This window comes from Sus scrofa, chromosome X (assembly GCF_000003025.6).
Source record: "Sus scrofa isolate TJ Tabasco breed Duroc chromosome X, Sscrofa11.1, whole genome shotgun sequence".
NCBI classification, from domain to species: Eukaryota; Metazoa; Chordata; class Mammalia; order Artiodactyla; family Suidae; genus Sus; species Sus scrofa.
The window spans coordinates 114,264,052-114,279,571 of record NC_010461.5 but is presented as its reverse complement, the minus strand read 5'-3'; the positions used below and the strand labels follow the sequence as shown (position 1 = coordinate 114,279,571).

Below are 15,520 nucleotides of genomic sequence, written 5' to 3'. Positions count from 1 at the left end.
GGTTTCAAAATCTCCTCCCTCTCCTTCTCTGGTACTTTTCAAGGAACTGTCGCTTTGACTTCATCATATCCAGTTGGAATTTTATGGCCCAACCGCTGTATGCTGATTGTGTGCTGTATTTTAAGTCAGCTGCTTCTGTGCAATGGAAAGGCCCTAAAGTCACAGTCAGTTCGAGACATTTGAGTTCTTCAGATTCCTCAGCCCATGCATTTTATTATTGGCATCTATGTCTTGAAGTGTAACATACACACAGTGCTCGCTGTTTGCTAGGAGCTGTTCTAAGTGCTTACAGATATCAGTGTTAACTCATTTAATCCACGTGGCAACTGTATGTGAAGCAGGAACAATTATTAATCCCATTTTGAGGATGGGCAAGCCAAGCCCCAGAGAGCCGAGTCATTCACTCAGGAGCACGGCTAGTAAGTGGAACAGCTCAGATTCCACCCCAGGCAGCAGGCTTCAGAGGCTCTGATGGGAATCACGGCACGTTGCCGGCAGGTCTTGTTCTTTCTCGTTTATTCTTCCACTCCTTCCTTCATTCCTTTTTATCGCCATTCTCCGCACTTAATCTCCTGTCTGCCCCCATAGCAACCATTCTAGTTTATTTGATGTACATCCTTCAGTTTGTGTCTTCTTTTTCAATATATACTACTGTTGTATGCACATTTCGTTTTAATTTATATGAATTATATTGCTATAATTCTTATTTTCTTTCATCCTCTTTTTGATCCCAGAAACTATTTTCAGGATACACCTATGTTACTGTTTTATGCCCAACCTGTTTGGCTTCTAACTTCTTCATAGCACTTCAGCTTAGCTATCTATGGTTTGTTGTTGTTGTTGTTGTTAGTGAATCAAGATCAATTTTTTAAATAATACTGACCCAAGAAGTAACTATTATGAATCCCAGGTACATGAATAAAAATCTTAAGCTAGACTGTTATCGGCCATAATCCCAGAGTTCTTGTCCCACTGGGGCGACTTTTAACAAGATGGGTCACGTGGTCACACTGCCCTGATGATGGTAAATTAGGTTAAAAGTTGGGCCCTGAGCACTTGACACGGCAATATATCTTCAGATAAAATGCTTTATACTAAAATATATTCATAGCTCCCAGAAATCGTCATTGAAAATGTGAAGGATAAGAAAGAGAACACAGGGTCTAACTGTAGAATCAACCTTTTCTTTTATTATATATATTGTCTATTATATAATATGCCATATAATTATACTCATGTAGTTAGACCTTTCTTTTTTTTTTTTTTGGCCACACCTGAGGCATGTGGAAGTTCCTGGGCCAGGGATCAAACCCGCACCACAGCAGCAACCCAAGCCGCTGCCGTGACAACATCAGATCCTTAATCCGCTGAGCTGTAGGAGAACTCCTCATATAGTTAGACCTTTCATTCTGCCTCTAGATTCGAAAACTGAGTAAGTTTTCACAGTATAGTTTCATTTAATAAGTGGGGTAAAAACTTTGCAATAAAACCTTTATGTTTTGTTATTTGAGAAAACATCTACAATCCATGAATTATGAATGGATCGTATTACAGTGGATCATTTGTAGTGGATTGTTTAGAACCGAGAACAACATTGTCTGGTAGATATAATGGTTAGATTTCTAGAGTAACCAAAAAAAGCTCATTTAGTCTATAACGCTGTACTATATGCATACAATGAAAAAATGGCAAAGCTGTTGCTATTCAAGTAAGTGAACGATGAGAAGGCAAACTCATACTTTCAAAAACTCATTTTTTAGGAAGTTCCCATTGTGGCATAGCAGAAAGGAATCTGACCAGTATCTATGAGGATGCAGGTTCGATTCCTGGCCTCGCTCAATGGGTTGGCGATTCAGCGTTGCTGTGAGCTATGTGTAGGTCGCAGATGCAGCTGTAGCTTCTATTCGACCCCTAGCCTGGGAACCTCCATGTGCCACATGTGCAGCCCTAAAAAGCAAAACAAAACAAACACCTCATTTTTAACATCTAAGCCTTCATTGCATGCTATTTAATCCTTATATCAACTCTATGAAATAGGCAGGTTCTCTTTCCATTTTATAGTTGAGGAAACTGAAATTCAAAAAGGTGAAGCAACTTGCCCCGAGACACATAGCTAGCATGTGGACTTTCCAGCTTATCCTGCTGTTAAGATAAAACCATGTATTGAAACAAAATCAATTTCAGTAGAGATTGAATATGAGATTATTATTTTGTCTTTTTGTCTTTTTGCTATTTCTTTGGGCTGCTCCCGCGGCATATGGAGGTTCCCAGGCTAGGGGTCGAATCGGAGCTGTAGCCACCAGCCTACGCCAGAGCCACAGCAACTCGGGATCCGAGCCGCGTCTGCAACCTATACCACAGCTCACGGCAACGCCGGATCCTTAACCCACTGAGCAAGGGCAGGGACCGAACCCGCAACCTCATGGTTCCTCGTTCGTTAACCACTGCGCCACGACGGGAACTCCAAATATGAGATTATTATTATCTCCTTTAAATCCTGATGTTTGAGCAAAAGTGGGTTAGTTAGAGTGGTTGGGTAGGAATATAAAGATATTTTTGGACATTCTGAAAGTAACTTCTGAGTACATTCCAGGTAGATGTCGCAGGCTCTTTGATTAATGTCACGTTGCATTGCTAAGTATAATCCCTTTTCCTTGATATGGGGATCTCACTAGCACTACTTTTAATGCTTCTCAGCTCTAATTAGGGTCATTTGGGAGGCATGTAAATGGAACAGAGAGTGAGATATTCCTTTAGATAATTAGGCAAGGATTGAAAGAAAAGACAAGGCAGAAGGAGATGAAAAGAAGTTGTGTGTGCAAGGGAGTAAAATTGCTCAAAATGGAATTAACCAAGCTCTTAACCGCATAGGAGGAAAGAAAATGGAAGAGTTTGTGCTTTGCACAATCATAAGGAGGAGAAGAAACACTACGGTAAGAAAGGGATAGTGCATATAAAAGTTTCACTGGCTGCAAGGAGACAGCACTCTCCCGTGACAGATGATTTGTTTTATAGAGAGGCCGGGAGGTTGGTGGAAATAGAGGGGATTTTTTTCTGTACCTCTTGGTTCTCCCCTGACCTGTAAATTGGATGTCTATGGCTTAGAGGGCTTCTGTAGACATAGGTAATAATTTGTGAGATTAATTTACGAGGCATATGTTTGTTAAAAATCGTCATTTCATGTAATTGTGGGTGACCTTTATCACTGATGTTTAATTTTGCTTTTGTGTGTGACAGAATACTTTGTTTTGATTGTGTACGGCTAATTGATCACAGAATTCAGTCTTGGGTGAACTCCTTGGATGTTCAGATTTATAGCATTTGTTTCAATCACTGGAGTGGAGCCTGTAGTCTGTCTATAAGCGCATAGTTCAGGGACACGGGTAAATCCGCAGGTCTTTGATAGTATGTTTCATTTCATATTCTTTGACTGCAAAATGTATATTTTGCACAAGTGAGAAATTCTGTTTCATTTAGGTTATGAGGGGGGTAGATTTAATGTAAGTTCATGTCCAGAATGCCGTGCTCATGCAGCTGCCGACTTCTGTGTTGTAGATGGACGAAGTTGGAATCACCGAGTATGTGAAAGGCGATAACCGCAAGTTTGAAATCTGGTATGCCGGCAAGGAAGAAGTTTATATTGTCCAGGTTGGTCAATTAAGAATTATTCTAGAAGCCATAACCTGCCTTAGGATACACAAGTCGGAATTTGCAAACAAAAGTAATTTTGGTTACATTACCAAAGTTCTTAGAGCTCTCTGGATTATTATTCTTTGGGAAGCAGTTGACCAATTTTTCAATTAGCAAGTCTTCTTTTTCTTAAAGTATAGTTGTTGTATGATATTATATAAGTTATAGATATACAGTACAGTGATTCATAACTTTTAAAGGTTCTGCTCCATTTATAATTAGGAAATATTGCCTATATTCCCTTTGCTGTACAATACCTCCTTGTAGCTAAATTTATACACAGTAGTTTGTACCTCTTAATCCCCTATCCCCATATTGCCCCCCCTTCTCTCTCCCCACTGGTAACCACTGCTTTGTTTGCTGTATGTGCGAGTCTTCTTCTTTTTTGTTATATTCCTTAATTGGTTGTATTTTTTAGATTCCGCATACACAAATACAAGTGATATCATACAGTATTTGTCTTTTTCTCTCTGACTTACTTAGTGTGAGAATCTCTCATTGCTTTCATGTTGCTGCAAATGGCATTATTTCATTCTTTTTTATGGCTGAGTAGTATTCCATTATATATATACATACACCACACCTTCTTTATCCATTCATCTGTTGATGGACACTACGGTTGCTTCCATGTCGTGGCAAAAGTTTTCTCTAACTTGAGATGTGTCTGTGGTGCTTTCTATGGCTTTACATCCTCGCCACTACGCCCGGAGACTTATCAACACGAGCTGATAGCCAAGAGCTTGGCGGGTGCTTCTCTGTCTCTATCATGTTTCTAGAGTTACAGATTTATAACAGTTCTGAGTTCCTCTTGTGCTCAGCATTCAGAGAGGACCTGATTGTAAGACAAGGGCGATGTGATGATTCAGGCCGGATCATTTTTCTAAAGAATGTGGTTAAAGCTGTGGCCAGATGTGCCGCTGTAAGGTTCAGCCAGTTTCAGGGAAGAGGAGAAGAGTTAGAACATTTCAAGAGGATGTTGTCATTTCTGAAAGTCTTAAATTAATATCATCACTCGTGACGGGAATGTGCTGTTACCTGGTGAAAGTGCTTGGTGTTTCTTCTTTGTTCTAATTCTGTATCGAGTGATTACAATTCATAAAAATATGTCTTCTTGGCTTGATAAGACTTCCTGCTCTCTGTTAACAAACTTACCCTGTAAGTAATGGGAGGATATTTAAAGAAGCTTTCATCCTGTTTCAAAGATAAGTCTGCAATAGAGTATCTTTTCAGAAACAGTAGAACTTGTTTTATTTTACTAAAAGTAAACATAAAAAACATTTATATATTTAAAAGACCCCCCCCACGGAGAAAAAAATAAGTGAGATTTACATTTCACATTTCTCTGAGTGCCATTATTGAAGGGCCATTTCAAAATGGTTTGGGCTGTTATTTCATCCAGTCTGATAGCTACTCATTTGCTCCTTAGAGGTTTTAAGTATCAAAATGTTAAGAGTTGGAGTATGGTGGCTCAGGATGTAGCGCGCTTGATATATATACTTCATGACATTTGTTGTATTATAAAGCATCCTTTCAAAAAGAAAACATGTCCTTTCCTCCCCTGCTCTTTAAATCTTCAGGCTTCAAACATAGACGTGAAGATGACATGGTTAAAAGAAATCAGAAGTATTTTGTTGAAGCAACAGGAACTTATGACCGGTAAATCAAGCATGTGTTCTTGAGAACAAGAAGGGCAGTAACAGCTCAGTGCCTCTGGTTTTGTGATCATTTTTACAGGGAACGGGGCTGATATTTCTTTTATTCTATGCATAATGAAAAGGTCTGTTAAACTAATGAGTAGGCGATCTAGCGGCCAGGGGGCTGTTTAAACGATTTCGGAGAATGAACTTTGCAGTGGAAGGTGAGGTCTCGTGCCTGAGAAGCAGTCGGCATGTGTTCATTCTCAGTCCTTCCCATGAGGCCGCTCTGCTTAGCACCTCAGTGTGCAGTGCTTGGTGATGTTGGCATGGGGGGTGGTTCTAGTTACAAACCGGAGTTTCTGGCATAAAACATTACATGGTTTAAGCTTTTTCCAACCTTCCAAATTCAGACTGGCCTTCCCTCTGGCTGTTCCAAGTCTGAGAAGGTGAACTCAAATGGAAAGGGGTCGGGGGGGGGGGTGCCCATGTGAGCATCACTGGTGCTCCAGGAAGGAGGAAGGGTGGCTTTCAAATGATGCTTATATAAGCTCTGTTTGATTTCACAGTTCAGAAGCGAGAACAATATAATCAGTTAACAGAACAGAATCATCTTTCTTCTCAGCGCAGTGATGAGTAAGTGATTATTCTTTTTTTTAGTAAGTGATTATTCTTGAAGAAATATCACTCCTACAATCTTCTGTTTTCAGTATGTAACAAGAAACAATGTAATTAAACCATCCGACAAAAATTACCCACCCTTTTAGAAAAAAACTCATCAAATTCTATAAACACATCATTTTCGAAGTTCCGTGCTTGTATTTGGAGACTAATCATTCTTAATAGTTATCCCATTGTTCCTCTGATGTTAAAAATAATGCAATAGTGGAGTTCCCATCTTGGTGCAGTGGAAACGAATCCCGCTAAGAACCATGAGGTTGTGGGTTCGATTCCTGTTCTCGCTCAGTGGGTTAAGGATCTGGCCTGGCTGTGAGCTGTGGTATAGGTCACAGACGTGGCTTGGATCTGGTGTTGCTATGGCTGTGGCCTAGGCTGGCAGCTGTAGGTCTGATTTGACCCCTAGCCTGGGAATCTCCATATGCCTTGGATGCAGCCAAAAAAAAAAAAAAACAAAAACAAAAACAACAACAACAAAAAAAAAACCTCTCAATAATTTAAGTATGAAAGGAACCTGAACATAATAAAGGCAAATAAATAAATAAATAATACCATAGTTTGTGCTTTTTAAGGGTCAGGCCCATGGTATATGGAAGTTCCCAGGCTAGGGGTCAAATCAGAGTTGCAGCCGCTGGCCTACACCACAGCCACAGCAAGGTGGGATCCAAGCCACACCTGCGAACTACACCACAGCTCACGGCAATGCCAGCTCCTTAACCTGCTGAACAAGGTCAGGGATCGAAGCTGCATCCTTGTGGATACTAGTCAGGTTCTTAACTTGCTGAGCCACAATGGGGAACTCCGCTTCTGCTAATTTTTTTTTTAGGGCCACACCCGCGGCATATGGAGGTTCCCAGGTGAGGGTTTGAATCAGAGCTGTAGCTGCTGACCTAAACCACAGCCACAGCCACAGCAACATCAGATCTGAGCCGCATCTGCCGCCTGCACCACAGCTCACGGCAACGCTGGATCCTTAACCCACTGAGCGAGGCCGGGGATCGAACACGTGATCTCTTGGTTCTCAGTCCGATTTGTTTCCACTGGACCATGATTTCCGTTTGGAACTCCGACGGGAGCTATATTCCATTATAGCCAGTTTACAGTGTTCTGTCAATTTTCTACTGTACTTTTGTGCTAATTTTTTTTTTTTTGTCTTTTTGCCATTTCTTGGGCCGCTCCCGCGGCATATGGAGGTTCCCAGGCTAGGGATCTAATCAGAGCTGCAGCCACCGGCCCACGCCAGAGCCACAGCAATGCAGGATCCAAGCCGCGTCTGTAACCTACACCACAGCCCATGGCAACGCCAGATCGTCAACCCACTGAGCAAGGGCAGGGACCGAACCCGCAACCTCATGGTTCCTAGTCGGATTCGTTAACCACTGCGCCACGATGGGAACTCCCATTTGTGCTAATTTTTAAACACAATTATAAATGCTTTGTTCTCAGTATATCCTTGTGCAGGGGGAGCTGCATGTAGGCTAATAGCCAGAGTGGCTACACTCATGGCTTTCTCGTCAAAGTATTTTTGGTCACCTTCAATCTGATTGGAGAGAGTTGATGAAGACTGGCAGCCGATACTGGCCCACAGCTTTGTGGTATCTTGACGGAGACTACGCACCGGTGACGTGGCCTCTCTGTGTAGTTAGAGAGGAGATGTGGCTCCTGGGGGAAGGAGGGGACTGTTCCTGGCCACAACCACAAAGGCTGAATGACAGCAGTGCTGCTGGTTTAGAGATCTGTATTCTGCCTCTAGGAATCCTAAAATGTGGAGTTTGTGTAGAGCATTTTGTTTGGTTGTTTCTGTTGTTGTTTTTCCTTTTTAGGGCCGCTCCTGTGGTGTATGTAAGTTCCCAGGCTAGGGGTCGAATCAGATCTGCAGCTGCCGGCCTACACCACAGCCAAGCAACACCAGATCTAAGCCACATCTGTGATCTACACCACAGCTCATGGTAATGCTTGATCCTTAACGCACTGAGCAAGGCCAGGGATCCAACCCACATCCTCATGGATCCTAGTTGGGTTCTTAACCCACTGAGCCACAATGGGAACTCCAGCATAGAACATTTGCATCTTTGCAGAGAGAATCCCCACACCGAGTCAAAGCCTGGGCACAGAAATTCACCATGTAGCATCTTCGTGATGCAAGGATCGTGGAAGGACTTATTAAAAATACTTTTTCGCTTTGTTGCTCATCATCTTTTAGTCACAGCTAAGATCATGTGCAAAGTATGTTGATTCATCTGAGGCTTTAGGAGAACCATTTTAAAAACCATAGTGGAAGTCTATTTTCCAGGGTTCACAATACTCAGTATTTTATCATATATTCTAGAAGCACAGTCTTTAGATTTCATGCAGTAACTGACTTTACAGTAGCTGATACAACTCAACAGGATTAATCAAATTAAGATTTTATCATCATTTATTAAAGTTTAAAGTTCATAGAATAAAAGTTCCCTGGAGGCTCAGCTGGTTAAGGATCTGGTGTTGTAACTGCTGTGGCTCTGATTACTGCTGTGGCACGGGTTTGATCCCTGGCTTCGGAACTTCTGCATGCTGTCAGCACAGCCACAAAACAATAACATTCATAGAACAATAGGGATTTTTTTGGTTGTTTATGTTTTTTCCAATGTATTGAGTTATAATTGACAATTCAAATTGTGTACATTTAAAGAGTACAATATGATGATTTGATATACATATATACTGTGAAATAATCACCATAATCAAGCTAATTAACATATCCCTCATCTCACATGCTTGTCCTTTTTTGTGTCTGCGGGGAGAACATTTAGGATTTACATCCTAGCACATTTTGAGTATATAATACAATATGCAACAGGGATTTTATTTGGTTTTATTTTGTGGCCACAGTGTGCAGCAGCTTGATGTGAGATCTCAGTTCCCAGACCAGGGATTCAATGTAGGCCTCAGTGGTGAAAGTGCTGAATCCTAACCACTAGACCACCAGGGAACTCCCGTAACAGGGATTTTAAACAATCAGCCTGCTCTGGGTCCAGAAGGGAATCTTTTTTTCCATGCTGGCTTAGATCCTAAGACTTAAGTTTCTGTATGTTATGAACTATTATTACACAGACTTAAATAAGGGGAGAAATTGGCTCTGTTTGAATGGATTCTCAGACTGGGTTCTTAACACATGGTACCAGTGGAAGAAATACCATTTGTAATTTCTTATTACCCTCAGACTGTACAAGAGCTGACTGGTTTTTACATATTTACTCTTTCAGAAGGCACCAGGGAGCTTTTATGGGCGCTGAGGAAGCTGACTTGGAACATACCAGTGCCATGGTGGAGGTTGGTGAGGCCATTGCCTCCGTTCGGGCAGAAGCAAATACAGGTATGTGTGCTGAAGGTAAGACTCATGGCTTGCAGATTTTCTCCCACTGTTGATTTAGGAAATTCACCCATCCGTTCACTGCATATGAAGAAAACAAAGTCAACTCATTTTTAGAAGGCTCTCCCTGTCTTGGTATATGCCAGATACTCTGGTGGGCACTGCAGAGCAGAGGTCGCCAAAGTGTGGTCCGTGGACCAGTAGCACTGGCATCACCTGGGAGCTTGTCAGGAAGGCAAACACTCTGGCTCCCGCCCGGACCTTCTCAGCCAGAAACTCTAGGAGTGAGACTCAGCCAGCTGTGATGTAACGAGTTCTCCAGGTGATTCGTTCTGGCACCTGCTCAAGTGTGGGAGTCCCTCCTACACAGGCTACAGAGGTGAATAAAACATATGTACTGCTTCAGGCAGTGCACACTTTACTCACCATAAGTTTAATGAATAGAGAAGAATCGTTTACAGCTGGAATACTGCATTTTCTTTTGCAAAGTGGGTCATTTAACGTGATTCCAGGAGTTTCCTGGTGGCTCAGTGGGTTGGGGATCTGGTGTTGACACTTCTGTGGCTCACATCTCTGCTGTGGTGAGGGTTTGATACCTGGCCATGGAACTTTCACATGCTGTGGGTGTGGCCAAAAAAAATGTAAAGCGAGGGAGTGGGATGGACGGGAAGTTTTGGATTAGTAGTTGCAAACTATGACATTTAGAATGGATAAGCAGTGAGGTGCTACTGTACAGCACAGGGAACTCTATCCAGTCTCTTGGGATAGACCACCATGGAAGAAAATACAAGAAAGTCAATAGATACATGTGACTGGGTCACTTTGCTGTACAGCAGAAATTGGCATGACATTGTAAATCAACTAGAATACTTTTTTTTTTAAATGTAAAGTGATTTCAGACAGTTTGTTTCATTCAATGAACATAACAGCCTGTGTGCCAAGAACTGTGCCATACTCTGGGCATAGAGGCTGGTTGAGATACGCTCAGCTGTCATCTCCCTGAAGCTGATTCAATAAACAGTGAAAATTAAATGCAGTAGTGTGATAACAGGGGAGTAGAGGTGTTTGAGAAGCACTCGGGAGAGTCACCTCCACAGCTCTGAGATCAGCATCATCGACTTCCCTGAAGAAGTGCCTAATGGAGTGCCTGATTCTCGCTGCTTAAATATGATGCTCCTTAATCTGGAAGACTCCTCCGCTAGCTGAGGAGAAGCAGGGAGCAACCTTGCTCACCTCGTTTATCCATTTCCAGGTCGCTTCCCTCAGGTCATCTATACCGTGGCCCCCTGAGCAGTCAGGAGAGAGCTTCGTACCTCTGTCTTCATTTGACAGATGAGGAAACCAAGTCAGAGGAAGCTGACCCGAGTGTTCCAAGGTTACATGAATAGTTAGTGTGGCCAAGAAGAAATTCCGCTGCTTCCTGCCAACATTAGTTTGGGTGCTCCAGATGAGTGCCATGTATTTTATTAATTAAGCTCCTCTTACAGGTGGGCTCCTATGAGACAATGTATAACCCGTGGTCTCTGTCTAATAATAGAGATAAGACAAATCCAGGCGGCTAATATCACCAGAGAGAATGTTGTAAGTGCTGTTTGGAGTCGGACCCGTAAACCTGCCATAGAAGGGATGTTGGGAGGAGATGCTTTTCTCCGAGAGGGAGTAGATATTGTCTGGAATATTATTTAGCTTGTTGCTGTCTGGAATAGCTCCCACCAACCCCAACATGAAGCCATCCTTAAAAGTAAAGGAAGTGTCGGCTACTCTAAGCCCTTTCTGAAGTATCCGAAATTTGAAACTAGCACAACCTAGTTGGAAATTTTGTCGTAAAGATGCTCTTCCTGGACCAGGGAAAGCTGTAGCCTTGATGATTGCGGTTCGTTTTACTTGGCTCCTTGCGGGGGACCGGTGCTATTAAGGAGCTGCCTCCCCTCCATGTTTTCCTTGCAGTTTGGACCGAGATGTCTTCACCTGCAGAGATCTCTGAGGAGCCTGAGGAATGGTCAAGTCACTATTTCTACCCTTCTTACGATGACAATGAGGAAGAGGAGAGGCCTCTAATGGTTAGTAATGACATTAAGATAAACAAATAAAATGTCTTCAAGCAGTTTTCTTGACAAAATAGATGAGGCACGGCGGGGCAATCTCTTGTCAGTATCCTTGAGGTCATCAGATGTGTTCGGTGGCCAGCAGATCTAAAACGAGTCTTACTATGAACATTCAGAAAGCACTGCCCTCTGTAAGTAGAAATTGTTTGAGCTGTGTGTGGAGTTCCCACTGAATTGGCTGAGATGGTCAGGTATGCCACATCTCTCTCTAGAGGCCAGTTTTCTCCTTCATCGAGCTTAACCATTCTTTTTTTTTTTTTTTTTTTTTTTTTTTTGATCTAGGCATGTGACATAAAATCCGAGCACAAAGGAGGGCCAGATAGACTTGGAAATCAGTTTAGATTCCAGATTAGAAAATATACAAAGTAGACATTACACATGGAAAACGATTTGGGGCTTCCCGTCGTGGCACACTGGGTTAAGCATCTGAATCTGACTGCAGTGGCTTGGGTCGCTGCCAAGGTGCAGGTTCAATCCCTGGCCCGGTGCACTGCCTTCGTCAAAGCTGTGGCTTGCATTCAATCCCTGGCCCGGGAACTTCCATATGCTGCAGGTGTGGCCATAAAAATAAGTACATGAATGAAAATATTTAATAACCTCTGGGGGTTATATTTTAGCGGGCTGGCAAAAACAAAAACAAAAACAAAAAAACATGCTAATGCTATAGATCTCAGCATACTAGAGCAAGGGGGCACCCCTTAAAAGTAAAGGTGGTTTTAGGGTGAAAGTGTTTTATAGAAGAACTAGTTTGCAGTCTTGTTAGGGTCCTAGTGGATTATTACAGGGGAGTTAGGACTGTTTCGGAGAAATCTCCAGTTTTCTAAAGCCACCGGCATGGAGGGTGGGAATGATGCTGTGTAATGCACTGCTCCTTGGTGTCCTTCAGAGGAAAAAATTCAGTTTGGCTGTTCTAATGGCATGGTCAGGGAGTAATGGCATGGATGATCCCAGAGCGATGGACCATCAAGGCTCTAATGCTCTTTTTTTTTTGTCTTTTTGCCTTTTTGAGGGCCGCTCCCATGGCATATGGAGATTCCCAGGCTAGGGGTTGAATCGGAGCTGTAGCCACCGGCCTACGCCAGAGCCACAGCAACGTGGGATCCGAGCCGCGTCTGCAACCTACACCACAGCTCACGGCAACGCCGGATCGTTAACCCACTGAGCAAGGGCAGGGACCGAACCGCAACCTCCTGGTTCCTAGTCGGATTCGTTAACCACTGTGCCACGATGGGAACTCCAAGGCTCTAATGCTGTCTATTAAAAAAAGTAACAGTGTTCTTTCCACTAATAGAGGCTGTAACTCATATTCGTCTGGTAATTTACAGTTGACACAATGATTTTGCATTTAATATTCATAATCCTAGCGAGAGAGAGAGCACGCTTTGTTACCTCCAGTTAACAGACGAGGAGACTGAGGCTCAGAGCTGGTAAGAGATTTGTCCAGAGTTAGTTGTCTAGACCAGCAGTGCTCAAACTTTTTAATGAAGATACATTTTGAAAACAAAACAAGCAAACAAAAAATTTAGTGAGAAGAGTGGCATTTGAAATATCTTTGCAAATCTCTTTGACATCCGGCTTTAGAAAAGACCGCCGGATTCCCATCTCTGCGTTTGCATTCAATCTGTTGTGCTGGCACACCTTAAGCGGTCTCTTGGAAACTCCTCTGTGGCCTTGTGTGAAGATGAGACTGAAAAGGGCAAATAATGTAGGTGTGACGCCTGCAGATCCTGGCACTCCCAAAGCTCCGTGTCCCAAACTTGGAGCATCACTGATTTAGACTACTAATAAAACAAGACCTTCCATTTCCTTAAGTAACGTTATCTGAGGATGGGAGGGGTCGTAAGGGATGCTCTGAGACGGGGTTGTTGAGAACTAAGTCTTCTGTAGGTGTTTTTCCAGCTATGGTGTCACAAAATAAAGCAAACAACGCCACCTCGATTGATGTTTTAATCTTGGGGGTGAGAATGTAGACAAACCTATTTCCGTCTCCTCTCTTCTCCCCAGAATTCCCCGAGTTGTGCTCCTAAGGAAAACATCCAAAAGGCAGCCCAAGGCATTCCACACATATCCCCAATAAAAGGGCCCCCCAACCCCAAAGCAAAACAGGTTGGAGTGACCTGCTCTTTGGGCCTCACTTCATCAAGTCAAAGCCAAGAAATGATGGGTGCTGCTTCCCTCGCGGAGGCCCGCGTCACAGGGGGCTGTCCTATTTTAATGAAGCTGCTGTGTTAAATGCCTGCTCCAGGGCCCATTTGATAAAGATACTGCTCAGAGGATGTCCAAGCCCAGTGATGTCGATAATGTTTACGGGTTAATTCCTTTGGACGTGCAAAGAATCGGCACCGCATAATTCTTTCTTTCCTTTTATTTTAAAAGACGTTTTAAGTGCGGTACCCCTCTTTTTCAAAATCCTCCATTCAATGTGTAAGACACCGTGCTGGAAAAATCCTCACCACAGAATACATTTGGACTTGAAGGTTGTTATTTCTTCTCTGTCTGCGTTGTAACCAAATGCAATCAGTGCACTTTGGTTTATTTGGCTTATTAATGAATCAAGTTAAAATTATAGCTGCAAAAAGATTAAGGCCAAGTAAAGCACAACGTAATGGTTTAATATGCTTTTTTTTTGGACTAAGAGCTTTTCTGCCCATTATTTTTACCTGTGCAAAATGTTGCAAAGTCCAGAAATCCTTTGGGTGGGTGGGGGGAGGCATTAGTAAATCTTTGTTCAGGGCCATTGCCTTTTTTATGTGCCGAGATGATTTTTTTATGAGAGTAGTTTACAAAATAACAGTGTTGAAAGTTTATTTTCATGCTTGGTTTTCTTCTGGATTTCTGCTTATTATTCATGTAACTTAAATGACGTGTGCTCTGTTATTTTCGCTATAGTTCCTGCTGTCATTTTCTTTTTGCAAATAAAAATGACTTCTTCGGGTTAAATAAACACATGTTCTGCTTTTTCTCCCCATCCCAAACTGCTCTGTGTTTGTTTGTTCCTGCAAAGCTGCTGCAGCTAACCCCATTTACCGTTGAAGTAGAGTGGATTCTCTCTGTCACAGAGCATGCAGTTACGCCAGTAGTTTTGCATTCAAATTTGTAATGGAATTTTTCAAAACAACCTTACAGTCTCCAGGCACATATAAAGCCCTAGCAGATTGCAGGAAGAGAGGCTCGGAAGACCTCCTGATTAGACATGGAGATGTCATTCAGCTTCTCCATGAGGATGCTGAAGGTCAATGGTAGGTGCATTCTCCATGACTGGGTTGACCTCCGCCTGGGGCCCATGGATATCTAATCAAATGTTCTGCTTTACTTGTATCTTTGTTATACAGTCTCAAGAAGCAGAAATATCACATTTCTTATCAGTGTTTCATTTTCATTGCTTCAGCCATGCCTATATAGCTCACTGAAAGGAATGTTAACCTTTGGTGAGTGAAAAATGCTTTGAAAGAATGAAATGCTCTCAGTCTGCATGCTCTCGTGTGGTTTCCTTTTGGCTCAGATGTCTCAGCTGATAGATACATCTGGCTCAGTAATGGCTACAGATCACAATACATTTGGCCATTTAAATCATTCATTAGCTCATCACATGTTTAATGAATGCCCACTATGCATTCATATGGGTCGCGTTTGGTACTTTACGGCATAGCCACACTTTCCTCTAGCTGTTCAAATCCCGATTTTTTAGTCTTACCGTTCTCTCCCTATGGATTTGACTTCATACCGCACCAATTGCAAAGATGCTTCTGCCAGATAGACTTTTTTAATGATAGAGAACCCGAAGCAGGAAGGAGGTATTGTTTGAAAGAGGACGGAATGAAACGTGCATAAATCTTTTGGACATTTTCTATGAAATAATTTTGCCTTCATTGTGTCAGTAACTTTAACTGAAGTGCTATATTGACTTGTGTACTCGGACCCTAATGGTGCAAGAGTGTACACATGAGGGTGAAATTCGTGATGGATCATTAAGTTAATAACCGTTTTTGCTAGTGATCTAAGTCCTTTGTAGGTTACTCAAAGGACTCAAGCACAGTTGTCATGAAGGTCTTTGAATATGT

General features: G+C 42.4%; 1 protein-coding gene across 13 annotated transcripts in view; it reads left to right on the top strand.

Annotated features, from left to right (window-relative positions):
• The window catches only part of MCF2 (MCF.2 cell line derived transforming sequence), a 98,025-nt gene that overhangs the window by 76,535 nt on the left and 5,970 nt on the right, over positions 1-15,520 (top strand). For 4 of the 13 annotated variants that reach the window (XM_013986464.2, XM_013986462.2, XM_021080107.1 and 1 more), the window contains 6 exons: positions 3,556-3,648; positions 5,268-5,346; positions 5,894-5,960; positions 9,248-9,372; positions 11,302-11,414; positions 14,586-14,698. In XM_013986464.2, the coding sequence (XP_013841918.2) occupies positions 3,556-3,648; positions 5,268-5,346; positions 5,894-5,960; positions 9,248-9,372; positions 11,302-11,414; positions 14,586-14,698 (590 nt within the window). Of the gene's footprint in view, positions 1-3,555; positions 3,649-5,267; positions 5,347-5,893; positions 5,961-9,247; positions 9,373-11,301; positions 11,415-13,463; positions 14,540-14,585; positions 14,699-15,520 lie in introns of those variants that run through there. The other 9 variants (XM_021080104.1, XM_021080101.1, XM_021080108.1 and 6 more) reach the window with 5 other exon arrangements.